Source organism: Athene noctua, chromosome 15 (genome assembly GCF_965140245.1).
Source record: "Athene noctua chromosome 15, bAthNoc1.hap1.1, whole genome shotgun sequence".
Taxonomy (NCBI): domain Eukaryota; kingdom Metazoa; phylum Chordata; class Aves; order Strigiformes; family Strigidae; genus Athene; species Athene noctua.
The window spans coordinates 4,154,520-4,175,020 of record NC_134051.1 but is presented as its reverse complement, the minus strand read 5'-3'; the positions used below and the strand labels follow the sequence as shown (position 1 = coordinate 4,175,020).

The 20,501-nt window shown below is 51.0% G+C and overlaps 3 protein-coding genes across 7 annotated transcripts; 1 reads left to right on the top strand and 2 right to left on the bottom strand.

The window, feature by feature from the left end:
• Nucleotides 1-20: 20 nt before the first annotated feature.
• BRICD5 (BRICHOS domain containing 5) lies at nt 21-5,563 on the bottom strand. Its single transcript, XM_074919425.1, has 7 exons — nt 5,424-5,563; nt 5,101-5,234; nt 3,673-3,804; nt 2,903-3,055; nt 2,035-2,142; nt 587-740; nt 21-166 (listed from the first exon to the last, which is right to left on the bottom strand). Exons 1-7 carry the CDS (start codon nt 5,521-5,523, stop codon nt 72-74), a joined length of 876 nt encoding a protein of 291 aa, XP_074775526.1. The 5' UTR covers nt 5,524-5,563; the 3' UTR covers nt 21-71.
• Nucleotides 5,564-6,679: 1,116 nt separating this feature from the next.
• PGP (phosphoglycolate phosphatase) lies at nt 6,680-10,061 on the bottom strand. Of its 3 annotated transcripts, none has more exons than XR_012634582.1 (3): nt 9,414-10,061; nt 7,423-8,927; nt 6,680-7,260 (listed from the first exon to the last, which is right to left on the bottom strand). XR_012634582.1 is itself a non-coding variant. In XM_074918950.1 (2 exons), exons 1-2 carry the CDS (start codon nt 10,027-10,029, stop codon nt 8,602-8,604), a joined length of 942 nt encoding a protein of 313 aa, XP_074775051.1. In that variant the 5' UTR covers nt 10,030-10,061; the 3' UTR covers nt 6,680-8,601. The 3 variants fall into 3 exon arrangements, 1 of the variants encoding a protein (XP_074775051.1); XR_012634583.1 differs by having other exon boundaries at nt 6,680-7,209; XM_074918950.1 differs by having other exon boundaries at nt 6,680-8,927.
• A 145-nt stretch (nt 10,062-10,206) lies between these two features.
• E4F1 (E4F transcription factor 1) lies at nt 10,207-19,903 on the top strand. 3 transcript variants are annotated; one of them, XM_074918948.1, is made up of 14 exons: nt 10,221-10,705; nt 11,136-11,287; nt 11,427-11,523; nt 11,915-12,120; nt 12,337-12,457; nt 12,718-12,870; nt 13,202-13,368; nt 13,890-14,117; nt 14,425-14,530; nt 15,040-15,257; nt 15,615-15,813; nt 17,007-17,167; nt 17,986-18,048; nt 18,696-19,897. In XM_074918948.1, the coding sequence occupies exons 1-14, from the start codon at nt 10,549-10,551 to the stop codon at nt 19,041-19,043; spliced, it is 2,376 nt and encodes a 791-aa protein (XP_074775049.1). In that variant the 5' UTR covers nt 10,221-10,548; the 3' UTR covers nt 19,044-19,897. The 3 variants fall into 3 exon arrangements, with proteins under 3 accessions (XP_074775050.1, XP_074775049.1, XP_074775048.1); XM_074918947.1 differs by having other exon boundaries at nt 11,424-11,523; XM_074918949.1 differs by lacking the exons at nt 14,425-14,530; nt 15,040-15,257 and adding an exon at nt 13,080-13,113 and having other exon boundaries at nt 10,207-10,705; nt 13,227-13,368; nt 13,890-13,952; nt 15,672-15,813; nt 18,696-19,903.
• The last annotated feature ends 598 nt before the right edge of the window (nt 19,904-20,501 follow it).

Below are 20,501 nucleotides of genomic sequence, written 5' to 3'. Positions count from 1 at the left end.
GAAATCAGAGGCTTTTCAGGAATCCAGTTCAAGTATGTAGAGCAGCAAGAGGGCATCTGTGGCTGCAGGACTTACTCAGGGAGGTAATAGAAGCAGATAGACACACAAATGTTGCTTGGGAAGCAGATGTCAATGCAAAGGTAGATCAGCCGCTGCTTCCCTGGACCTGTAAATAAGCAAGGACAGGAGCAGGGTGAGACAAACGCTTTTGCAGTCACAGATACGAGTCCCTGGGGAGCCAAACAAGTGGAAAGCCTCAGGGAACGACCTTTCTCATTAAAGCTGGAGTTAGACAGAACAGAATGAGCACGGCAGGGGGCTGCTCTGTGTTGTGGCTGTGCCTGAGGAAGGGGGTGCGGGGCCCTTCCCTGCAGCACCAACATTCTCTGTGGGCTGTGGGTATGAGCCAGCGCTCCCTGATCGCTGAACAATGGTTTGATTCTGAACTAGAGGTCACCTGTCCCAGGCCCTGGCAGCCCATCCCAGGAGGTGCATCAGCTTTTACGCAGCAGAGCCTGCTCCTTGTAGAGGTACTAGAAACAATTGTGCTTCCCTCTTCAGCAAAGGGACACGTGGGACAACTTACCCTCCCCTCTCCTGACCCAGAAGATGGATGTCTGCTCGCACAGGGCCTGGACAGCCTCCCCCAGGCTTTTGGGGTCCACCTGTTCCCCTGCCAAAATGCCCATGAACTCCCGATAGTACTTGGTCTGGTTATTCTGACGTAGCAGCTCTTCGGCCTGAAAGAAACATCCCTGTTAATTCCTCCCAAGCCACTTTGCCCCTCAGACCCGCTCGCAGGGCACCCAAGGAGCACCCAAGGTTTCTCCTGACATGGCTCAGTCCCCACCAGGCTGCTGGGACGCTCACCCTGGCCAGAGCAGCCACCCAGGAGAAGCCGGGCTGCTGAGGCTGGAGCGGGGCCAGCCCCCAGCCAGCCCCGCAGCTCGGGGGATGCGGTTCCTCCCAGGCCCCTCACTGGGCTGCTCTGTCCTCAGGTGGAGGAGCATTGCTCCGACCCGCACCTGCCTGCCTAGCGCTGCCACCACCCCTGGGCTCCAGCTGCTTCACAGCCATGGTTACCCACAGCAGCCCCATCCCCACTCCACGCGCAGCGGCAGAGGCCCCAGCACCGGGCGTGAGGCAGATCAACCTCCTACAGCCCCATCCTGGCCAGGACAGGACGTGGAGCTGCAGCTCCTCAATGCCAGGTCCTCTTCAGTGGCCATGTGGGCTGCTGGCAGCCCTGGCACCACCAACTCCCCCATTAAGGAGCCCCCAAGCCTGGCAGATGCTTTTTTCTCCTTGTATCCCCTTCAGCAGCCTGCTCCCATGGGTGCTGTTCCTACACCCCTCCAGGTTAAACCCTGCCCATCGTTTCCCGGCTGGGTGGGAGCAACAGGTGAGGGACAAGGAGCCCCCAGGAGCCTCCAAGGAAACAGAGAGCAGATGGCAGGGGCACAAAAAACCGGGGCCTTCTGTCTTCTTGAAACAGAATCTGCCCCCAGCCCCCGCATCCATTAACATTTTGTTCAGAGGGTCCATATACATGATTTACTTCAGCCGTCTTCCCTGTGAATTGCTAACAAACCCCCTTTGTTTTTTGTTCCCCAGATTTTTGAGTAGGTAACAGAATCCAGTGGGAGCGGGTCCTGCGAGAGCCCTGCTATTCACCTCTGTGGGACACATCCCCCTTCCCCGATCTGCAACTCTGCTGTTTCTCACAGAAGAGAGGATATCAATAAAACTGGGAGCTGTTGCTCACATGTCGCACGCTGAGCTCAGCGCTGCAAGGCAGAGCTCTGCTCCTAGGCAAGACACCAACCCAGCCCCCCTGAGTAAGGAATTGCACAGAAGGGGGGGCTGCTGCTACCATCCCCGCTGGGAGAGCCCCCATGCCCTCATTCAGCCATGCTGCTGTTAAAAAGTCACCCCTGCAAACACAAATCCACACAGGAAAGAGCCATCAGCGAGTCAGGACTCGGCACAAAGCCCAACTCGTTGCCCCCGGGAGCAGCTGCAGCAGCTGCTCACCCTCTGCTCAGACGTGTTGAGGGATGTCTGCAGGGTCTGCAGGTCCCAGTGGTCCATCCTCCGCAGGTAGCACGCGCGCTGCTCCATGGGCTTGTAGCACACGTAGCCCTGCGAGACAGGTTGTGCCCTGTGAGAGCGGGCAGAGGCACGTGCCCGCAGCCCCAAAAATGGATATTTTTTTCACCCTGCATTATCTTTCCTAACTAAAAATGCAGAGAAAGGCACCAAACAGTAGCTGGGTGATAATTTTCCTGGTCTATACCTCCTGCTCCCACCCCAGCAGCTCTTCTCTCACAAAATCATCTCGGTTGGAAAAGCCCTTGAAGCTCCTCCAGTCCAACCATTAACCTCACACTGACTGTTCTCAACTCCACCAGATCCCTCAGCGCTGGGTCAACCCGACTCTTCAACCCCTCCAGGGATGGGGACTCCCCCCCTGCCCTGGGCAGCCCATTCCAACACCCAACAACCCCTTCTGGAAAGAAATGCTTCCTAATATACAGTTTAAACCTGCCTTGGCGCAGCTTGAGGCCATTCCCTCTTGTCCTGTCACTTGTTCCTTGGTTCAAGAGACTCATCCCCCCTCTCTGCACCCTCCTGTCAGGGAGTTGCAGAGGGCCAGGAGGTCTCCCCTCAGCCTCCTCTTCTCCAGACTAAACCCCCACAGTTCCCTCAGCCGCTCCCCAGCAGACCTGTGCTCCAGACCCTGCCCCAGCTCCGTTGCCCTTCTCTGGCCACGCTCGAGTCATTCAATGGCCTTTTTGGAGGGAGGGGCCAAAAACTGAACTGAACCCAGCAATCTTGGCAGCCTGGGCTCCTCTGTTCACTTCCACGCTAACGAGGCAGGGAATTATCCCAACACACTTACATTCCTGCTGTCATACAGCACCACAGCAGTGTGATTGCTCTGCGAGGTTACAAAGTAGGTCACAGTGCTCCTGGACTTGTCCACCAAGGCCGTCTGATTCCTCAGCGGGTCTTGCTGGCCCTGGAGTGTTAGCCGGACAAGCTGTGAGCCAGCCTGGGCACAAAGAGAGGAAGGGCAGCACCAACCATCAGCTAGCTGTTCGGTGTCTGCACGCAGCATCCCCCCACCGACATCCCCACACGGCCCCTTTGCTGGTCCCTGTAGCTCACATTGAATTATTTAGCAAGGGAGAGAAGCTCTGACCCAGGGGAGGGGAGCTGGTCTGTGAAGCAGACCGCTCTCCATCACACAGACCTGGGGGAGAGGTGTGGGTGCCTCTCACACCAAAGGCACCCATCCTGCCGGGCAGCGGGGTGCTGGAGGGAGGGGCCACAGACCCCGCTCGCCCCAGAGGCCACAGCCACATGTCAGAAAGTGCTGGCTCAGCGAAGCACCAGCTTGCGGCTCCATTTACAAATGACATGCTGAGGTTCCTCTAATTTAAGCAACGGTCCCTGGCAGGTGCATTGCAGAGGTAGGACAGCTGCTGCTCAGCTCGCTGCCTGCAGCACTGCCGGCACTTTCCTGCCCTTCTGCCTGCAGGTTGCCTGCGTCTGCCAGGGACGGGAACCAGCCTGATCTCAGCCCGTTCATCCCTCCCGGCAAGTGGTTCCAACACAAATCAGGGCTGCAGGCAGGAGGCAGCTTCCCACTGGATGGGGATCCTTTACCTGGGCAGAGCTGGGGGAGAAGCTGAGAAGCCCCATGACGCCGATACCAACAACTGCGAAAAACACGGCAATGGACAAAACGATCCAGAATGTCCTGGAAGGAGCTGGGAGGTGTCCTGCAGCCCTCCTGCCCTGGGAGCCAAGGCAAAGGGAGGAAAGAACAGGAGTTAAAATCTGCCGGCTACTTTTCCTCCCCAGAAAATGCACTTCCTGCTCATGACATGAGTCACTGTAAGAATGGCTGGGGGTTGATATATTTTGAGCCACAAAACATTACAGCAGCTGTGGAATAATGTTGCTTTTATCCCACAGTGCTGAAGTTCCATATCTGACATCCCAGTAACCAGCTCTTTTCTCCTGCAGGCAGGGAAGCAGCAAATGCTGCAAACCCGTCAAGGAAGGGCCGGAGCTGGAATCCTTCCACAAACAGGCTGCTGCTGCGCTTTAGCAGCAAATTAAATTATTTTGGTTTATAGCAGATATCCCCAGGAGAACCATCAGCATTCCAAACAGGCCCTGTGCGGAGTGATCCTGCTTCCTTGCCCCTCTGTATATCTGGTTGTATTTTATTTTCTTGATAAGCTGTTCTTCATGCAGACCAAGCTGTTAACTTGAAGCAAAACAGCTTGGCAGTCATGTGGCACTTCTACTGGCTCTATTCAAATTTACTTTAATTCTTATATTGAAACAATGGCTCTATTCAAATTTACTTTAATTCCTATATTGAAACAATTAAATTTAACTTAATGGTACATCAAATTATTTTTACAAAGCAGAATGTGCTTTCAATAATCTCAACTGTACAGCCCACACTTAAAAAAATAACCTGTTTCTCAATCCTCTGAAGCACGTAGAGAAATTCAATCAATGCCCATGCTTAGATCTGCTACAGCCGCACAAGGAATGGGCTCTCCAAGCCTCCGGCTCTGTTACTCATTTTTTCTGTAATACGTAAATTCCAGATACATTCCACCAGAAAAGCAGTGAGTCTTAAGAAAGTCAAAACTGCACATAGCTGAAATCTTACCAATTCAAACACAACAGAGCCCACGCCCTACGGCAACGGGCAGGTTTTCAATAGCTGATGGAATTCCCTCAGGTGGGAAAGGTGGAAATAAAGAAACGCAGGGACTCCTGTCCCTCGCAGGCCTCGGTTCAGGCACACACGCGCGCCAAGGTTCTCCCACACCTCTGCCCTGACCACCCTGCCCTGCTCGGGGTGAGTTTCTGCCGCGTAAGTGTGGGATCTCCTGAGCACATCCCACCACTGCCTCCCATGGAGCTGAACTGCGGGTGTTGAGCTCGAGGATGAGCAAAATCTTACCGGGATCCACAGGAGCGGCAACAGCTCGGCCCCTTCAGAAGAGGAATTGAGCAAGTGGAGAGCGGGGACTCTGTGACAGCAGGGGGGGGACCAGGGATACTCACTGCAGGGGGGGCAGCACCGGCGCCGTTCCCACCCTCCATCCTCCCCTTCAGACGAGGACCTTGCTCCGGCCGCTCTGCCTCGGGCCAGCACACGTACTGGGCATGATCCCCGGCTCCGGGCGCGCCTGGGAAACCTAAACGTGCGTCCGCGAAACGTAACCCCGCGGAAAAAGGGCTTCCCAGCCAGGAGCTCCTCGGCTCGGCCCTCCAGGGAGGGTGAAACCTTAGAGCTGCCACCTGGGCAGAGGAGAAGGGGGGGGGGGGGCAGAGCCCAGGGCTGCTGAGCGATGCCGTCAGCGCGGAAACCCGCTCGCCCCGCTCACCTTGTGCGCCGGAGCCAGCCGGCGGGCGGGCGACAATCAGGGGCTTTGTGCCGGCCCTCGGAGCTGGCAGGCGCCGCGAGCGGGACCAGGTCAGTCTCATGAGAGGCACAATGGATAGAGGGAACCGGCCAGCCTGCCCTTGTCATCGGTTATTTCTCCGTTTCAACATGAACTCCGTGCTGCCGCCAACTGTTTATGCTGCAGGCTGCGCCCCGCACACGCCCCGGCTGCCCAGTTCTTGTGTTCCACACAGACCTTGCTGCCTTCAGCCCCAGGGAACAGGATCTCTGTCGCCACAACCCCTCATGCTGACAGCTGGGTCCTGGGGTGAGAAACCCCCCCACAAGGAACAGCGTTCCCAGGTCGCCAGACCGTGGTTTTCCCGAGCAGTGCAGGAGCCCCCGTGAGAGCTTTGGGTTTCTGTTTGCCAGCCACATGTAACCAACTGAATGGAGGCAAGGAAAAGCTCCGCTGAATTCCTTCACGTCGTATCTATGGAGGGAAAATGCAGCTTTTTGACATTTTCCTATCACAGCCCAGGGCTGATCAAACTCAGCCAAGAGGGCAGCTCCTCATCATGGAGGCACTAGCAATCCCTCTCCCTATTCTTAAGTCAAAACCAAGCTATTATAGTAATCTCCACCTCATTCAAGCACGCTGCTTCGGTGGGATGTGAACTCAACCCCTGTGCCCAGCCAGAGTCAACCACCACTGTCACTCCCCCAGAACAGCAAAACTGAGAACACCAGACTCCGGTGGGAACGGGGACAGTCAACCAACCAGCTTTGCTTCTGCAAAGGGAAGGGAGTGAGAGGAGGCAGCACTCCCTGCAGCCAGCTAGCTGCTTCTTAGCACAAGAAATGTGAAAAAAGCTGTAGCCTGCAGGCAGGGTGTTCTCCCCACGGGGATTTTAAAGGCCACGCAGCAGAGGCTTGCTTTCTTTAAGAAAACACATGCCCTGCCTAATCTAAGGCACAGGAATGAAGCAAAACCCTCTATAAAACCTTGTTCATGAAAGAGTTACTCACTCTGCTCTGTGCTGTACTCTAAAAGCAAACCCCAGCCCACACAAAGAGCCCTGTGCAGCTCCAGGCACCTGAACCAAAGATACTCCAGGGTTTGGATTTCTTTCCTCAATACTACACATGAGGAGTAAAGACAATAAACCCAAACTGCACCCCTAACTCCCAGAAATTCCGCACAGCGCAGCTGCAGCCAAGCCCACAGACTACAAAATAAGACAACACCAGGGGAAAGCAGGTTTGTGAGTTTAATGTGAATTCAAGTAGAGGCTTAAAAACCATCTGGAAGTTGATACAGAGTTTTGAAGCACGATTGACACCTTCACCAGCACATTTCAGCATCCGTGAATGGAGGTAATGGTTCCCCTGCAGCTGCCTGGACAAGGCCAGACACCTCTCCCGGCGTTTACTACTTTACTTGACGTTATTCTAAAGTGATAAGCACCACAGAGGGGAACCGAATCAAAGAACACATCGTTAAGTCAGACCCCAGCTGCAGTCAATCCGTAATGTCCATTTCCACGTTACCCAGATGAAAGTTCCACCTGTGAACATTTCTCTGTGACTTTACACAACCGCAGCCCCCAAGCTCCGAGGTACAAACAACCGCCCTTGCACAAGATCAGTGAATATTCTGTAACACCCAAAGGCAGCAGGAACTGCGTGGTTATTGCTGTACAAACACGGTGGTGAGTCTACTGGTTCCGAGTGTCCAAGTGGAAGGAAACTGCATCGACACGCTGCTAGAGCCATTCTGTTGAGCACTGGGAGATGGAAGCAGGCCAGTGGTTAAATTTAACTGCCAATACTGGAATCTATGAACAGAAGCATGTTATTTGCATATATAAGTTTTCACTTAATTCTGTAATGCAAAAGCTTTCAACTGCGGCCTTGAATTCAGCCAGCATAAAAATCTACCCTGGAGCCTGAGCTGTGTTTCACCCAAACCCACCCGAAGATCAAAATTAAGTTGTCACCTGAGCAAGCAGCTGGTGCCAGGCTCCCACGCCAGGCACACGCCGAAGAAATTGACCTCCGATATTGAAAGGAAGCACATGCCACCGTCACACAGCCAGCACTCCCATGGGATTATTCCAGCGGGAAGCTGTACTAGAGCCGTACTACACCTATCCCCTGTGGACTGAGCGTCAGTGCAGATTCTGCAGCTAAAGCCAAGGCAAGTGGCTACTCTGATGCTGAGGGAAGTACAAGAACTAACTCGGCACTAATCGATCCCGTTATTTCTGGGAAGCAGCAGCAGTGAGGGACAGTCCTGTGTGGTTACTGACCTTCTGCATTACCAAATGCAAAACCTTATGATTAAATCTACTGTCATCAGTGAAGTACATTCCTCTTATCCTCCCTTCTAGGAAACAAGATATATTATCATATACTATACTTAAATCTCTAATTTAAATATATTCTGATATATATTTAGGATTAGGGTAATTCTTGTATGTACATGTACTTTACACATACATCCAACACCCGGACAAATACAGTATACAGAAGACACCGTTTGTATTTTACTGAGTGGAATCATCCTAACCTGCATCACAAGTGCAATTTGCATCGATCAAATAAAGGAGACAGATTTCAGTTTCTGTGACCTGATGTCGCGCTCGCAGCAGGCTGTGCTGCTAAACAGGACCCCATCCAGAAAAAAGAAAGCAAAGGTCAAACGCTAATTCTGCCAGCCACCGCAAGCGTTTCCAAACACAGCCGCTAGGTTACTACACACTCCAAGAGTCATTTCCCTGAATAAACCAGACTGAGCCACGCCTGCCCAGGCGGGGACACGCTGCAAGATGTTGGGTTCTTTTCCTCAGATCAACCAGCTCTACTTTCCTCAACTCAGTCTAGAGGACAACATGACATCGAGTATCACAAACATCTGGATAGAGGGTGTGGTTTATAAGTTAAAAAAAAAAAGCCCCAAGCCCCGAAGACTTGGGTGACACCATAATGCCCTCTTCGTTTCAAAGTGCATTTAAAGACTGAGATGTAAACAAAATCATATCGAGAGGACAGGAAGGTTAAAAAGCTAAGGGTTGCTAACTCCGGGTGGTATCCTAGTGAGCACGTTACTGTCACAAGGTGATTAACAGGGGCCCTCCTTGGGGTACCGCTGCGGAGGCCACAAGCATTTTGCTATATTAATCCCCCAGAGCTGGGAGGAGGTCGGCTATGCTATCAACATAGAAATCAGGAACCAGGCTCTGCCTGGCAGGACAGTCGCTCTCCTGGTGCCCCTTCACTTCGTCCAGCGTGGTGACCCCGGTGAGCGTCAGCAGCGTGGTGAGGCCGCAGGTGTTGCCCATGAGGATGTCTGTGTCCAGCCGATCTCCCACCATGATGGTACGAGTGGGATCGATGCCGAACTCGCTCACCACACAATCAAACATGTACCGGTTGGGCTTTCCTACGATGAATGCCTCACGCTGGGCTGCTGTCTCCACCGCTTTTACCAGGCAGCCAGTCCCTAGAACGAGAAGGGAAAACATGGATTAGAGACTGACTGCAAAAGACTCTTGGCGTTCACACAAGCTGCTACAAAACCACACGGTGCTGCGGAAACACAATGCCTCAGCTTTACAGACAGGACAGGCAGAGGAACAGGTCGATCCCAAGAGAGGTGGTGCCAGGGGGGCTAAATACCGTTGCACATCGAGGTCAGAAAAGAACTGCTAATCCCCCGAGTAAAGGATTAACAAGGATTCTCCCTGAAAGATCGGGGGGAGGGTGGGTGGGGTGTGTGCAGTGAGGAGGAGGGGAAACCCAAGCTCCTGGAGGCTCGGGCTGCCTCACCGAGATGCAAGGCTGAGTCCAGTCACCCCTAGAGCCCAGGGACTCACCACGGGCAGCTCTGACGGGGCTGGGACTACCTCCCCGCCCCCGCCGGGCGGCAGGCGAGGCGCCCGGTCGCCCCCCCGATCCCCCCCTCCCCTCCCTACCCCACCCCGCGCACCGGGGATGGCCGTGCCGCCCTCGAGCGGGAGGCGGTGGTCGCGGTTGGTACCGACGAGAAGGCAGTCGGAGCCGCCGCGCAGGAGATAGCGCAGGGCCTGGCACAGCTTAGCGTAGCTGAAATGTTCGTCGAAACCGACGAGGACGGCGCGTACGGCGGGGTCGAGCGGTGCCTGGGCCCAGTCGGCGGGCGTGGGGCCGGGCAGGGCGGCGGGGCCGGGCCCCAGGTGCGGGACACCGACGGCCTCCAGCTCGGCGGCGAGCGCGGGGCTGCCCAGCACGTAGGCGGCGGCACCGAGCGGCAGAGCCTGGCGGAGGTAGCGGGCGGCGCAGTAGGCCGAGCCGAAGACGTGGCGGGGCTCGGCGGGCGGGAAGCCCAACCGCTGCAGCTTCTCGGTGTAGGCCGCACGCGTCCGGCTGCTGTTGTTGGTCACGTAGCAGAGGCGTTTGCCCGCCGCCGCCAGCCGGCCCAGCGTCGCCGCCGCGCCGCCCACCGCCGCCTCGCCCCGCCACAGCACGCCGTCGCAATCGAAGAGCAGCGTGTCGGCGGAGCCCAGCACAGCACGGGCCGCTTCGACCTCCAGCCGCCGGCACCGCCGCGACCCGCTGCCCGCCATAGCCGCCCCGCCGCTCCTCACCCGTGCGCCCGCCCCCCGGCCGCCCCCATTGGTCTCGCCGCGCCTGGACAGCGCCCCATTGGGCGGCGGCGGCCCCGCCCACCCCGCTTGGAGCCGGCGCCCGGCTCCCTCTCCCGCCCTTCCGCACGGAGCCACCGATGGCGGCCGGCTCGCTCCGCTCTCATTGGCCGCCCGCCTCACCAGCCCGCCCCCCGCGCGCTGCCATTGGTCAGTAGCGCGCGGTCACCCTAGGCACTCCGCGACCCATTGGGCCATCCAACCGCCCCGGGGGCTTGTTAGGTAACTCGTTAGGCTCCGGTCCGCCTGGGCACGGGGGTCAGAGGTCACCGGGGAGTAGGGGGCGCGGGGGCCGGGCACCGGGCAGTGACGCCGCTCCGGCCGTGCGCGGCCCCGTTCCCCGCCGAAGCCCTCAGCGGCGGCCCGTCCGGCGGCACGCGGCCCGTTGTTATGACGACACAGCCGTAAAGCCGCCATCTTGGTGGTGCGGCTCGTTGCGACATGGAGGCCGCGATGGCAACGAGCGCGGGGCCGGCGGGGCTTACGGCAGCCGCGGCCGAGGAGCGGGAGGGGGCGGCGGTGGCGGGCTCCGGCCCCGCCGCGCCGCCCGCCGCTCCCGCCGCCTTCCTCAGCCTCCCGGCGCCCTTCAGCGAGGAAGGTACCAGGCGCAGGGCGGGCGGTGCCGCTGCGACAGGGCCCCGGCCGGAGCCGAGGGGAAAGCGGGGCCTGCTGCGTGGGGATGATGGGGCCCGGCCCGGGGGGCCCGGCCCCTGCGGCGCTCGGCGCGGGGTGAGGGGGGTCCTGGCTGTGCCGGTTCTGTCAGTGGGGGACGGGAAGGCGGCTGGTCCCGGGGTCTCTGCGCCTCGTCCCTCCTCCGAGCTGCGAGAGCGGAGCCCCGGGGCCTGGCCGGGTGGGAGAATCGCCCCGCTCAGCTCCAGAAACGGCGAAAAGACCCTTCAGCAACCCCCCCGCCCCCGGGCCCCTTCTCTTCGGGGTCAGGAGCTCCTCGGGACAAACAACAAAAGTTTTCGGTGGTCGTTAATAGGTGCCGTATTTTCCCAAACCGATGACTGACTTTTAAATTGTAGATGAAGATGACGTGCATAAGTGCGGTCGCTGCCAGTCAGAGTTCACCTCCTTGGAAGAATTTGTGCAACACAAATTACAAAAGGTCTGCCAGCGAGCTCCAGAAGCTCTTGCTGCTGCATCGGCAGGTCTCCTCAACCAAGAAGTACAAAAGGTGACAGCAGGTTTCTCCTCAAGCCGTGGCTGAAAATAATTAGGATGCAACGGTCTGTTGGGTTGGAGGGGAGAGAACAGAATACAATGTTTTTAAAGGTAATAAAACTTTTCTGCTAAAATGTTATCTGTCACAGCAGGTCGTTCCTTCTGTCGAGGAGTCGATAACTGTTGCTCATATAGTTGTTGAAGCATCTTCAATAGCAGAGGAAATCAGCAACGCATCTGCTATCGTAGGTGAGCTCCAAGACGCTTGCCTTTATACCCCTGCTGGGTTAGGAACTTGTTTACTCGCCCGATGTCCAATTCTGTTGGATTTGTGTTGTATTTGGGTATGTGACACCTCAGGGTAGGGGACTTGGGCCTGAGCGTTACCTCAGAGGTGTGCGAGAGGCATCCTTAGGCCAGCTTTGCAATTCTGTCCACGTTAACACAAATTAGATTTAACATTCCATTCCAGAAGTGTCCGTTTTAATATTTATGCTGCGATTATGAGAACTTTGCAAAGACCTGTGTTCCAGGTTTAAAGTACCTGTTTCTCCTTCCTACTGCTGAAGCAATAAATTGATGTAGCTGCGTAAAGCTCTTTTCTGTAAAGAACATAACTGTCTTCCTATCCTTTCCCCAGGTAGTGGGCACATTAAAGAAGTCATTGTTGCAGGAGACCACGTTTTTGAAAACCCAAATGGTCACATTGATGGGGAAGTCAGTGAAGAGCAAGGCAACCCTGACGATCAGGAGCAGGATATTTCCACAGAACTGATAAAGGTTAAGCTGCTGGTTAACAAGGAAGGGCGATATGTATGTGAATTATGCCAGAAGACATTTAAAACAGTAAGTATTACTTCTACCCTGCTTGGCTTAGTGAGTTATTTAGGCTAGCTGTTAATTAAGACGTCTTAAGACTTGATAACAATGCATTTCTCTACTGCACACTACACTTTCAGAAGGAAAGTTCTGCTTTCAGAAGGAGCGTTGTTGTTCTTTACAGTTGCCATGTAAAATCCTTAACCATTTGGAACATCGTTTAAAACGGAATTCTTTCCATAGGCAAGCATCCTCAAAGCTCACATGATCACTCACAGCAGCAGAAAGGACTATGAATGTAAACTCTGTGGAACTTCCTTCAGGACAAAAGGGTCTCTGATTCGACACCATCGGCGTCACACTGGTAAGACAGTTCTCCAAAATAAGAGTTCCTTGTTGCTGCAGTGTGCTGTCTGTGGTTATCCAGCTTACCTTCTACTCAAACTGCTTGCTATTTTCCATCTTCTGCTGAGCTGAGCCTGCTGAGCTCCCTGATGTTTGGGGTACTGGGAGGCAACGTGGGGTTCTGGGCTGAGCACAGGCAGCTCACTGTAGAAAGCTGCATCGAGCTAATGCTGGCAGTGGTTAGTTTAATACCGTTGTTTTCATTCTTGTCATTTCCAGATGAAAGACCTTACAAATGCAAGAAATGTGGGAAAAGCTTCCGGGAATCGGGAGCTTTGACTCGGCACCTGAAATCTCTGACCCCCTGCACTGAAAAAATTCGCTTCAACATGAACAAAGAAATAGTTGTCAATAAAGATGATTTGCCGACAGGTCAGTGATGCCATCAGTGCCTGACTGGCATCTGACGAGAATAAGCATGCTCTCAGCACTTGAACTATAAATTTTTTCTCAGTTATGAAAGCAAAAAACATTTCTGTGGTACTCAGTTTATGTTTTTTATAGAGGAAAAGAGTAATTTATAGAGCTAAACTATTAACCTGAAGCGCATGTAGCCAGGCGTTGGCTGTGAAGTGTTGGAGAATCTGGTTCAAAGATGGCTTTAACAGGCACCTCATATCCTAAGACACATCTTGTGTAGGGCCCAGCGGGTGATGAGGGGTGGCAGTACGCCAAGTGATTCATTTTGCTGCTTTTCTTGAAGGATCCTGCAGTTCAAACACAGACACGGTTTCATCTATAGCGAGTGAATCCATCGAGACCTCCCCTGTCATTCATCTTGTGACAGATGCAAAAGGCAACGTTCTTCATGAAGTTCACGTCCAAATGCAGGAACTTCCTGTTGTAGATGCAAAATCCCTGGACCAAGAGGCGAGTGTCATTTCTCTTCAATACCCTTCATGTGTTTTATGCAAAGCAGTGTTTTGAAGTATTTCGCCTTGTGAACAGAATTGTGTTAGGGGCTGGGAATAAATCTGTATGGTGGAAGTAAATGGTTAATTAGCTTCTTTTTCATCTGAGAATGCAGAAGGCAAACTCTGGCCTTGTCTGGCCATCTGCTGCTGCTGAGCTTGGCAGCATGCGTGTAGGATACAGGGGGATGCGGCGGGTTCACCACAATACAGAAGGCGAGAGGGTGTTTTTGTTGACCATTTCTGGCTCTGAGACTCTGTGCTAGGAACAAAGGCTTATCATCCCTTGGACTGTGTGTTTTCAGAGTACAGATTCACCTCCTCTTCCTCCCCCCTGTCCAAGATCATTCCCTTGTTGATCTTTTAACCTTGTATCACAGTTTAGACACTGTAGAAATAATGACTGTTGTTGCAATGTTGTTGTAAAAAAAGGGCTAACTGTATTTTCTGTGCTAATTACTTGACTGTTTATCCCTTCAGCAGCCGCATCCTGAGGAGCTGCCGTGTGAGGGGGAAGTGAACAGTGAGAATCTACTGAGGCAGGCCATGAGGAACTCGGGTATTGTGATAGAGAGAGTCGCTGTGGAGGAAATGCAGAAGCCAGATGAGCCTGCTGGAGCTGCTACAGAAGAACTAGAAAATGAAGCGGTGAAAGCAAAGGAGGAGCCGTGTGGGGAACAGTGTATTGAAGTGGAACAAGTGGAGTCTGTATGTTTGTATTCTATAAATAGATTAATTTTTCCTTGCCTGCACTTGTGGACAGCACTGTTAGCCTCACCACCCTGCATGTTGTCCTCAGTGCATCTCTCTCTGCGCCTGGGTCTTTGTGTGGTATTTTGGTATTTTTTTCACATATGCTTTAAGTGTAGCATTGGCACACATGTGGTCTCTTCTGTTAACAATATAGATCTCTTTCATGTCAAAGCTAGAGTATTTAATTGGGAATTTGGTTAGTGATACTTAATGTACGCACTAGTAAAAAAATATTTAAGTTGTACCATTTTCTTTCCAATAGACGGATGCAGAAAGAACAAATGGGTACAAAAGTTACATCTGCCCTCACTGTAATGAAGCCTTCAGTGAAGCTACTTCCCTTGAAACACACATCAAAGGCCATTTAGGTAAAGTTCTACTGCTTATACTGTTGTCCAAATGTGCTGTGTCTTGCTGCGACTTTAGTACAGCTTGCTTTGTTCCAAATTCCTTGCCTTTACGTGGCTGTTAGCCACGCAAAATCAACAGATGCTTAACACACTGATATGGAAAGGGTGACTTTGGTTGAGCTCTACAATAGAGGGTAAAAGAAGTATGTTTTGGGAAAAAAAAAGTTTCTGTGTTTCAGGGCCTGCACTGCATCCTTGAAAGCAGAATTGTGTGGAGGCCAATAAATAGGTTAGTGAGGCACTGGGGTTGATAGGCTGGAACTGCTGCCTGAAAGGCACCAAAGGCTGTAAGAGCAACATTGGAGCAGAATTCACTTACGAATGAGACGAAGCCCATACATGCAGTTGAAAATACGATTTCCCTCCTTCCCCAGGTTATTTTTTGGGAAGAATTTTGTTACAACATGCAGTAGATGCAGGACAACCAGCAGGAGTAAGTGTCAACTGCGTTCTCTCTCCCTCTCTAGATTACAAGCCTTTTAAGTGTGAGGAGTGTGGCAAAGAGTTCACAAAGGGCTATCTGCTAAAAAAGCATCAAGAAGTGCACGTGAACGAACGGCGTTTCCGCTGCGGAGAGTGTGGCAAGCTCTACAAGACCATTGCACACGTGAAGGGGCATCGAAGAGTGCATTCTGATGAGCGGCCGTACTCCTGCCCCAAGTGTGGCAAGCGCTACAAGACAAAGGTATCCTCCCTCACAACAGGTTTACCCTCAGATTCTCCTTTCCAGAGCCAGGGTTTGGGAGAAGTTAGGAGGCTTTGCTCCCAAAAGAACAAATGCCAGCTCACCTGCCTCTTATGTGACCTGAAGCTCCAGAAGGAGCTTTTGTTTTAGTGGAGAAAGGAGGGACAAATGTAAAACCTTCACATTTGTGAAGAAACTGTTCCTTCCTGTGTGGAAAAAATTACATAATAAAACCAAGTCTTTATTATGCCTTACGTGAGAACAAGCCCTCAAAGATGTTGACTTCTACCCTGAAAGCTACAGTACTGCTTGCCTGAGTTTGCTGTTCCCTCTAGCTGCCCTTTTCTCTCTGTACAGAACGCCCAGCAAGTTCATTTCCGGACGCATTTAGAGGATAAGCCTTACGTCTGTCAGTACTGCAGCCGGGGCTTCCGGGAAAAGGGCTCCCTGGTCCGCCACATCCGCCACCACACCGGGGAAAAGCCTTTTAAGTGCTACAAGTGCGGGCGAGGCTTTGCAGAGCACGGCACTCTCAACAGGCACTTAAAAACCAAAGGTGAGGTGGGAAAGCTTGTCTGCATTGGGGTGAGGGGGCGGTTCTAGAATTGGGTTTCCACAAGCTGCTTTTTGGCTGAATGATAATGATTTTTCAGAGTGGGTCTAACGAGCTTCATCCAAGGCGACTTGTTTATCTGCATCTCAGTTGCATCAGGAGATGTGTTGTATTTTCTTTCACCTACACCAATGATTATTTCTATTGTGATCTTTCCGACCAAAAACGATGCTGCAGGAGCAGCCATAAAACAATTCCAATATAAAATCTAGATCAACTAAATAAAGAGAAAAAATAACCAAAGCAGAATTTGAATTAAGAATCTAACTGCAGGAGTGCTACAGGCTCTCTGCTCCAAACTCTGGCTTAAGTGGTCTCTGCCCTGAGCAGGGAAGACAGACCCTAAACTCTACAAGAGTCCACCCCGAACTGTGAAGTGGTTCTGTTCCAAGGCTGTACACAAAGAGGGAGAAAATCAACATTTTAGAGCACTTGATTTCTGTGTTGAGGAAGGAGGCAAGAGAACCGTAAAACTTACGATGTGGTGCATATTGTTACAGTTAAACTTGCCAATTTTTTTTTCTTGGCGTTAAATTCATACTAGTTTTGTATTTTTATTAAATCCTGTAAAAGCACAAAGCGTGCCTGTTCTGTGAGGGAAACGTAGTTACATTCTTCCAGATAATTTTGTTTGATAGGATTAGTGGCACTGGACCTGCTGCTCCTTTAGCTTCTAAGCACAGATCTTCAAACTTCTTCAGGGTAGTAACGGTGATGTATTAGATTGGAAAGAAAACACAAGTTTACTGGAGAAAAAAAGTTTCCTAGGTAGATACTGAAGTGTAATGCATAAGCAGAAAAGATACGTGACTTAAAATACACCAGAAATCTTACTATATGTTCTTTGCATACGGCTTTTGAAATTCTGTCTGGTTTTATGCATCTTGTGTGTTTTTTGAAATTGTCTTGGATGGTTGCTCTGCTCGAGGCTCAGTTCTGTGGTCTGGTGTCACGTGGGCCTTTTCTAGGCCATTAGTTGGCCTGTTGTGGTGGGATGACTGTTGTCTGACCATTGGCCACTTGTTAGAGGGGTTAAAGGGGTCTCGTTTGTGCTGTGTAGTATATTCCAGGTACTCCTATATTTAAGATTGTTATGAAAAATACTGTTTTTCTGGCATTTTTGGAATACCATTCAGGTGGCTGCCTCCTTGCTTTGAAAGAGGTGGAAGAAGTGATGGTGTCTGAGGAAAGTCAGTCAGCTGACAACTTAGCTGCAACAGTCATTTCTGAAGATCCTCACACTGTTTTGGTCGAGTTTTCTTCAGTGGTGGCAGATACTCAGGAATACATCATTGAGGTAAGGAGTGGGGAGTGAGCAGCTGCCTCCTTCTGAACTTACCACTATATTTTGTCAGTAGAAACTGCAGTTGTACATGTTCCTCATTTTGGCTTTTTGGAGAAGATACAATAGGATCTAGCCAATGCTATCCCTCCCTGCACAACCCTAGGAATAAGGAGGATTAATCTTGTTCCGGAGAGCACCTGGAGTTTACTTCACCACCCTTCTAAGTTCTGCGTTTAACGTAGGCAGGAAAATGAGAATGCAGAGAAGACTGACAGTCGTTCATCAGAAGGCTGAGACTGAGAACTTCTGGCTATACCAGATTTTGTGTCCTCCCAAACTTGCTTCAGCTTTCCCTCAATTTGTGCCTACTCTCTTCTCCTGTATTTCAATGTAGCTTACTTGGTTTGAAATAATCTCTGTTGTTTTAACTGGCTGTGGCTGCCAAAAGCAATGAATTAACGCATTTTGCTTTCTCCCCCTTCATGACAAAGAGCCAGTACTCATCTTTGCAGAATAACACAGTTCATTTATGGAGCCCCTTTAGTGCTGCCAGAGTTTTTCTCCAATAGGAGAAAAATCTGCCAGTTGGCTGAGTCCTGCTGAGAGAGGATGTTCTCTTTCTGTTAGTTGTGAGCACTCTGTGTTACTTTTAAGTAGGTCTTGATAATGGGATTTGGGGGGAATTTCAAGGAGTTGTCTTTAGAGTAGCTACTCCATCATGGGGGGAACAGAAAGACTTTTGTAAAAGATCTTAGTGTCTTATATCCTGGTAATAGAAGATTTTTTTTGTAATAATCTAAAAAGGGAATCATCCTATTTTGTCTTTCAAGACTGCTACTGAAGACATGGAGACCAGTGAAGCTACTGAAATAATAGAGGGGACAAGACACGAGGTAAAGCAGCCACATAAACTACTGTTTTGGGGACTTGCTCTAGATGAAATGAATCACTTTTAGTGTCTGAAAGTCAGCGTAAATAAACTCAACTTCAAATAATTAGTTTACCTACTTCTGTAGTTTTGCAGACCTCTGTATGAAAACATAATCCTGGTCATACTGGGTTTGGCTGAGCTCTGTTAAGCCCAGACCCTTGCAGCAGTGGTGGCTGGCGACTCGCACAGCTTCGTACACGAGGGCCCAGCTGAGCAGAACTGTACAATAACACTTCAGCCTCGGGGAAAGGATCCTTTTAGGGCACTCCTGGATGCTAGAAATAATGGTTGCTGTGAAGTCAGGGCCTGCCGGTGCTCCTGAACTGTGTCAGTGTAAATGTTTGGGCGTGCATCCCTAAGAGTTTTCTATAAATGGTAGTTTGACTTCCCATAGGAAGACCCTGCTGGCAAAACGGCTTCAGCGACTCAAAGTGTGACATGTTCTAGGATTTTGCTGTTCTCGGGGCCATGAGCACTTTGGTGAACAGCTGGAGGAAACTGGAGTGAAGTGCTGCTTGTTGTACTGTCCTGCACTGTTTGTGGTGATAACTGTACTTCTAAGAGTGCGATACACCAAGAAATAACGTGGCCTCTTTTCTCTAAATGTAGGTTGACAGCCACATTATGAAGGTCGTGCAACAAATAGTAAATCAAGCAAACTCTGGTCACCAGATCATTGTACAGAACGTCACCGTGGCAGAGAACTCTGAAGTAAGCACAGACACTGCAGACACCATCACCATCGCCACCCCTGAGAGCCTGACAGAGCAGGTGGCCATGACGCTGGCTTCCGCCATCGGCGAAGGGGCCGTGCTGACCACGGAGGGGAGCATAGAGACCGAGGAAGCGACAGTGACGATGGTGGCATCCGAGGACATCGAAATAATGGAACATGCAGGAGAGTTTGTGATTGCCTCCCAGGAGGGGGAGGTGGAGGTTCAGACTGTGATTGTGTAATGAACAGCATGCAGCGAGTGGTGGGTGTTAAATGTAAAACTGACTCTTTTTTTCCCCAGTTTGGGGAATTTGATCAGCCCTAAGTTTGCCATTATAATTGTTCAGAGAGAAAGGGAGTGAATGCTTCTGTAGGTGAGTGGCTTAATAGGATGGTTACATCCCCAAGAGGTTCTCTGTTTAAAATGGAAATAACAGTAGTTAAAAACCTCCGCATGGTTATACTGTGGAAGTGACTGACAGGCCCTATTTGACAGTCTCAATATTCTGTACAGCTGCTTCAAATAAAGGAAGATCCTTTGCAAAGCATTTACCTCTGACCATAGGACAGCAGTGTTCTGGTGTTCAGAAGGATTCAGAAAGCAAAGCAGATATGTAGGGTCTCGTAAGAGACTACTTAATCATATGCATTTAAACCAAGAAAACCAAACCTAAGGAGTTCTGGTGTGCATTCACCACCACTCAACAACTTTCATGCCTTTAACCTCACTACTTTAGTCCTCCTAAGGCGTGGTACTGCAGTATTTTATTTTATTTTATATCCTGGACGAGTAGCCTTACATACTGGTCTATGAAAGAATGCATTGTTGTACCCTTGCAATGCCAGGCAGGCTGCTCTGAGAGCTAGTCTGTTGGTGTGTAAAGCCATATTGTATATGATTTTTTTTAAAAAAAAAACATATATGGATTTTTAATTGCATATTGTACAGATTCGGCATGTAAATAAAGACATTTTTAAAAATAAAGTTATTTAAAGTTCTTAACTGTGTTTTTCCAGTTTTTGCTGTATTATCACTCAAACAGAAGAACTGGAGAGAGAACAGAACAGGGCCACTTTGTGCTTCAGAAACCCTCATCACTGGGCGAGTCAAACATGCTGTTCTTCCCAGAACAAGCCCAAGCCTCTAAAAGCAGCGAGTCCGTCGATGCTTTGGAGATCTTTCAGATGATCCTTACTTGGAGGGATTTGTCTTCTGCTGTTAAGGCAGAGGGTTCTTGTGAGGGACACTGCTCAATTAATTGCCTTTTGGCATTCCCCTAGAGAATTCCTGTACAGGGTGGAGGACCATGTCACTCTTGAAGTGGCCTGTTCAGTGATGGCAGGTGGGCAGCCCTAGAAACAGCCTCAACTGTAACCTCTGCAGCTGCAAAATGCTCAAAATACAAAGAAATGCCCAAAAGAGGGTTGAGCCTCTCGCTGTGAACAGATCCAACAATGGTAGAGATGAGAAATGCCAGAACGCTTAAGTCTGTCATCTGCCAGGACCTGTATGGCCAGAGCTCCATCAGATTTCTGATACCCTTTTCAGTATGCTGAAATTGTGTCCAGATTTTCAACATTTTCATGATTCTAAGGCTGAAATGGCATCTTATTTTGAATGAGCTGAAAATAGGTATCAAGAAATAGACTTGGCAGGCAAGGAGAAGTGGCACTTGCAGTAGTTGCCTTTCTAGGCAACT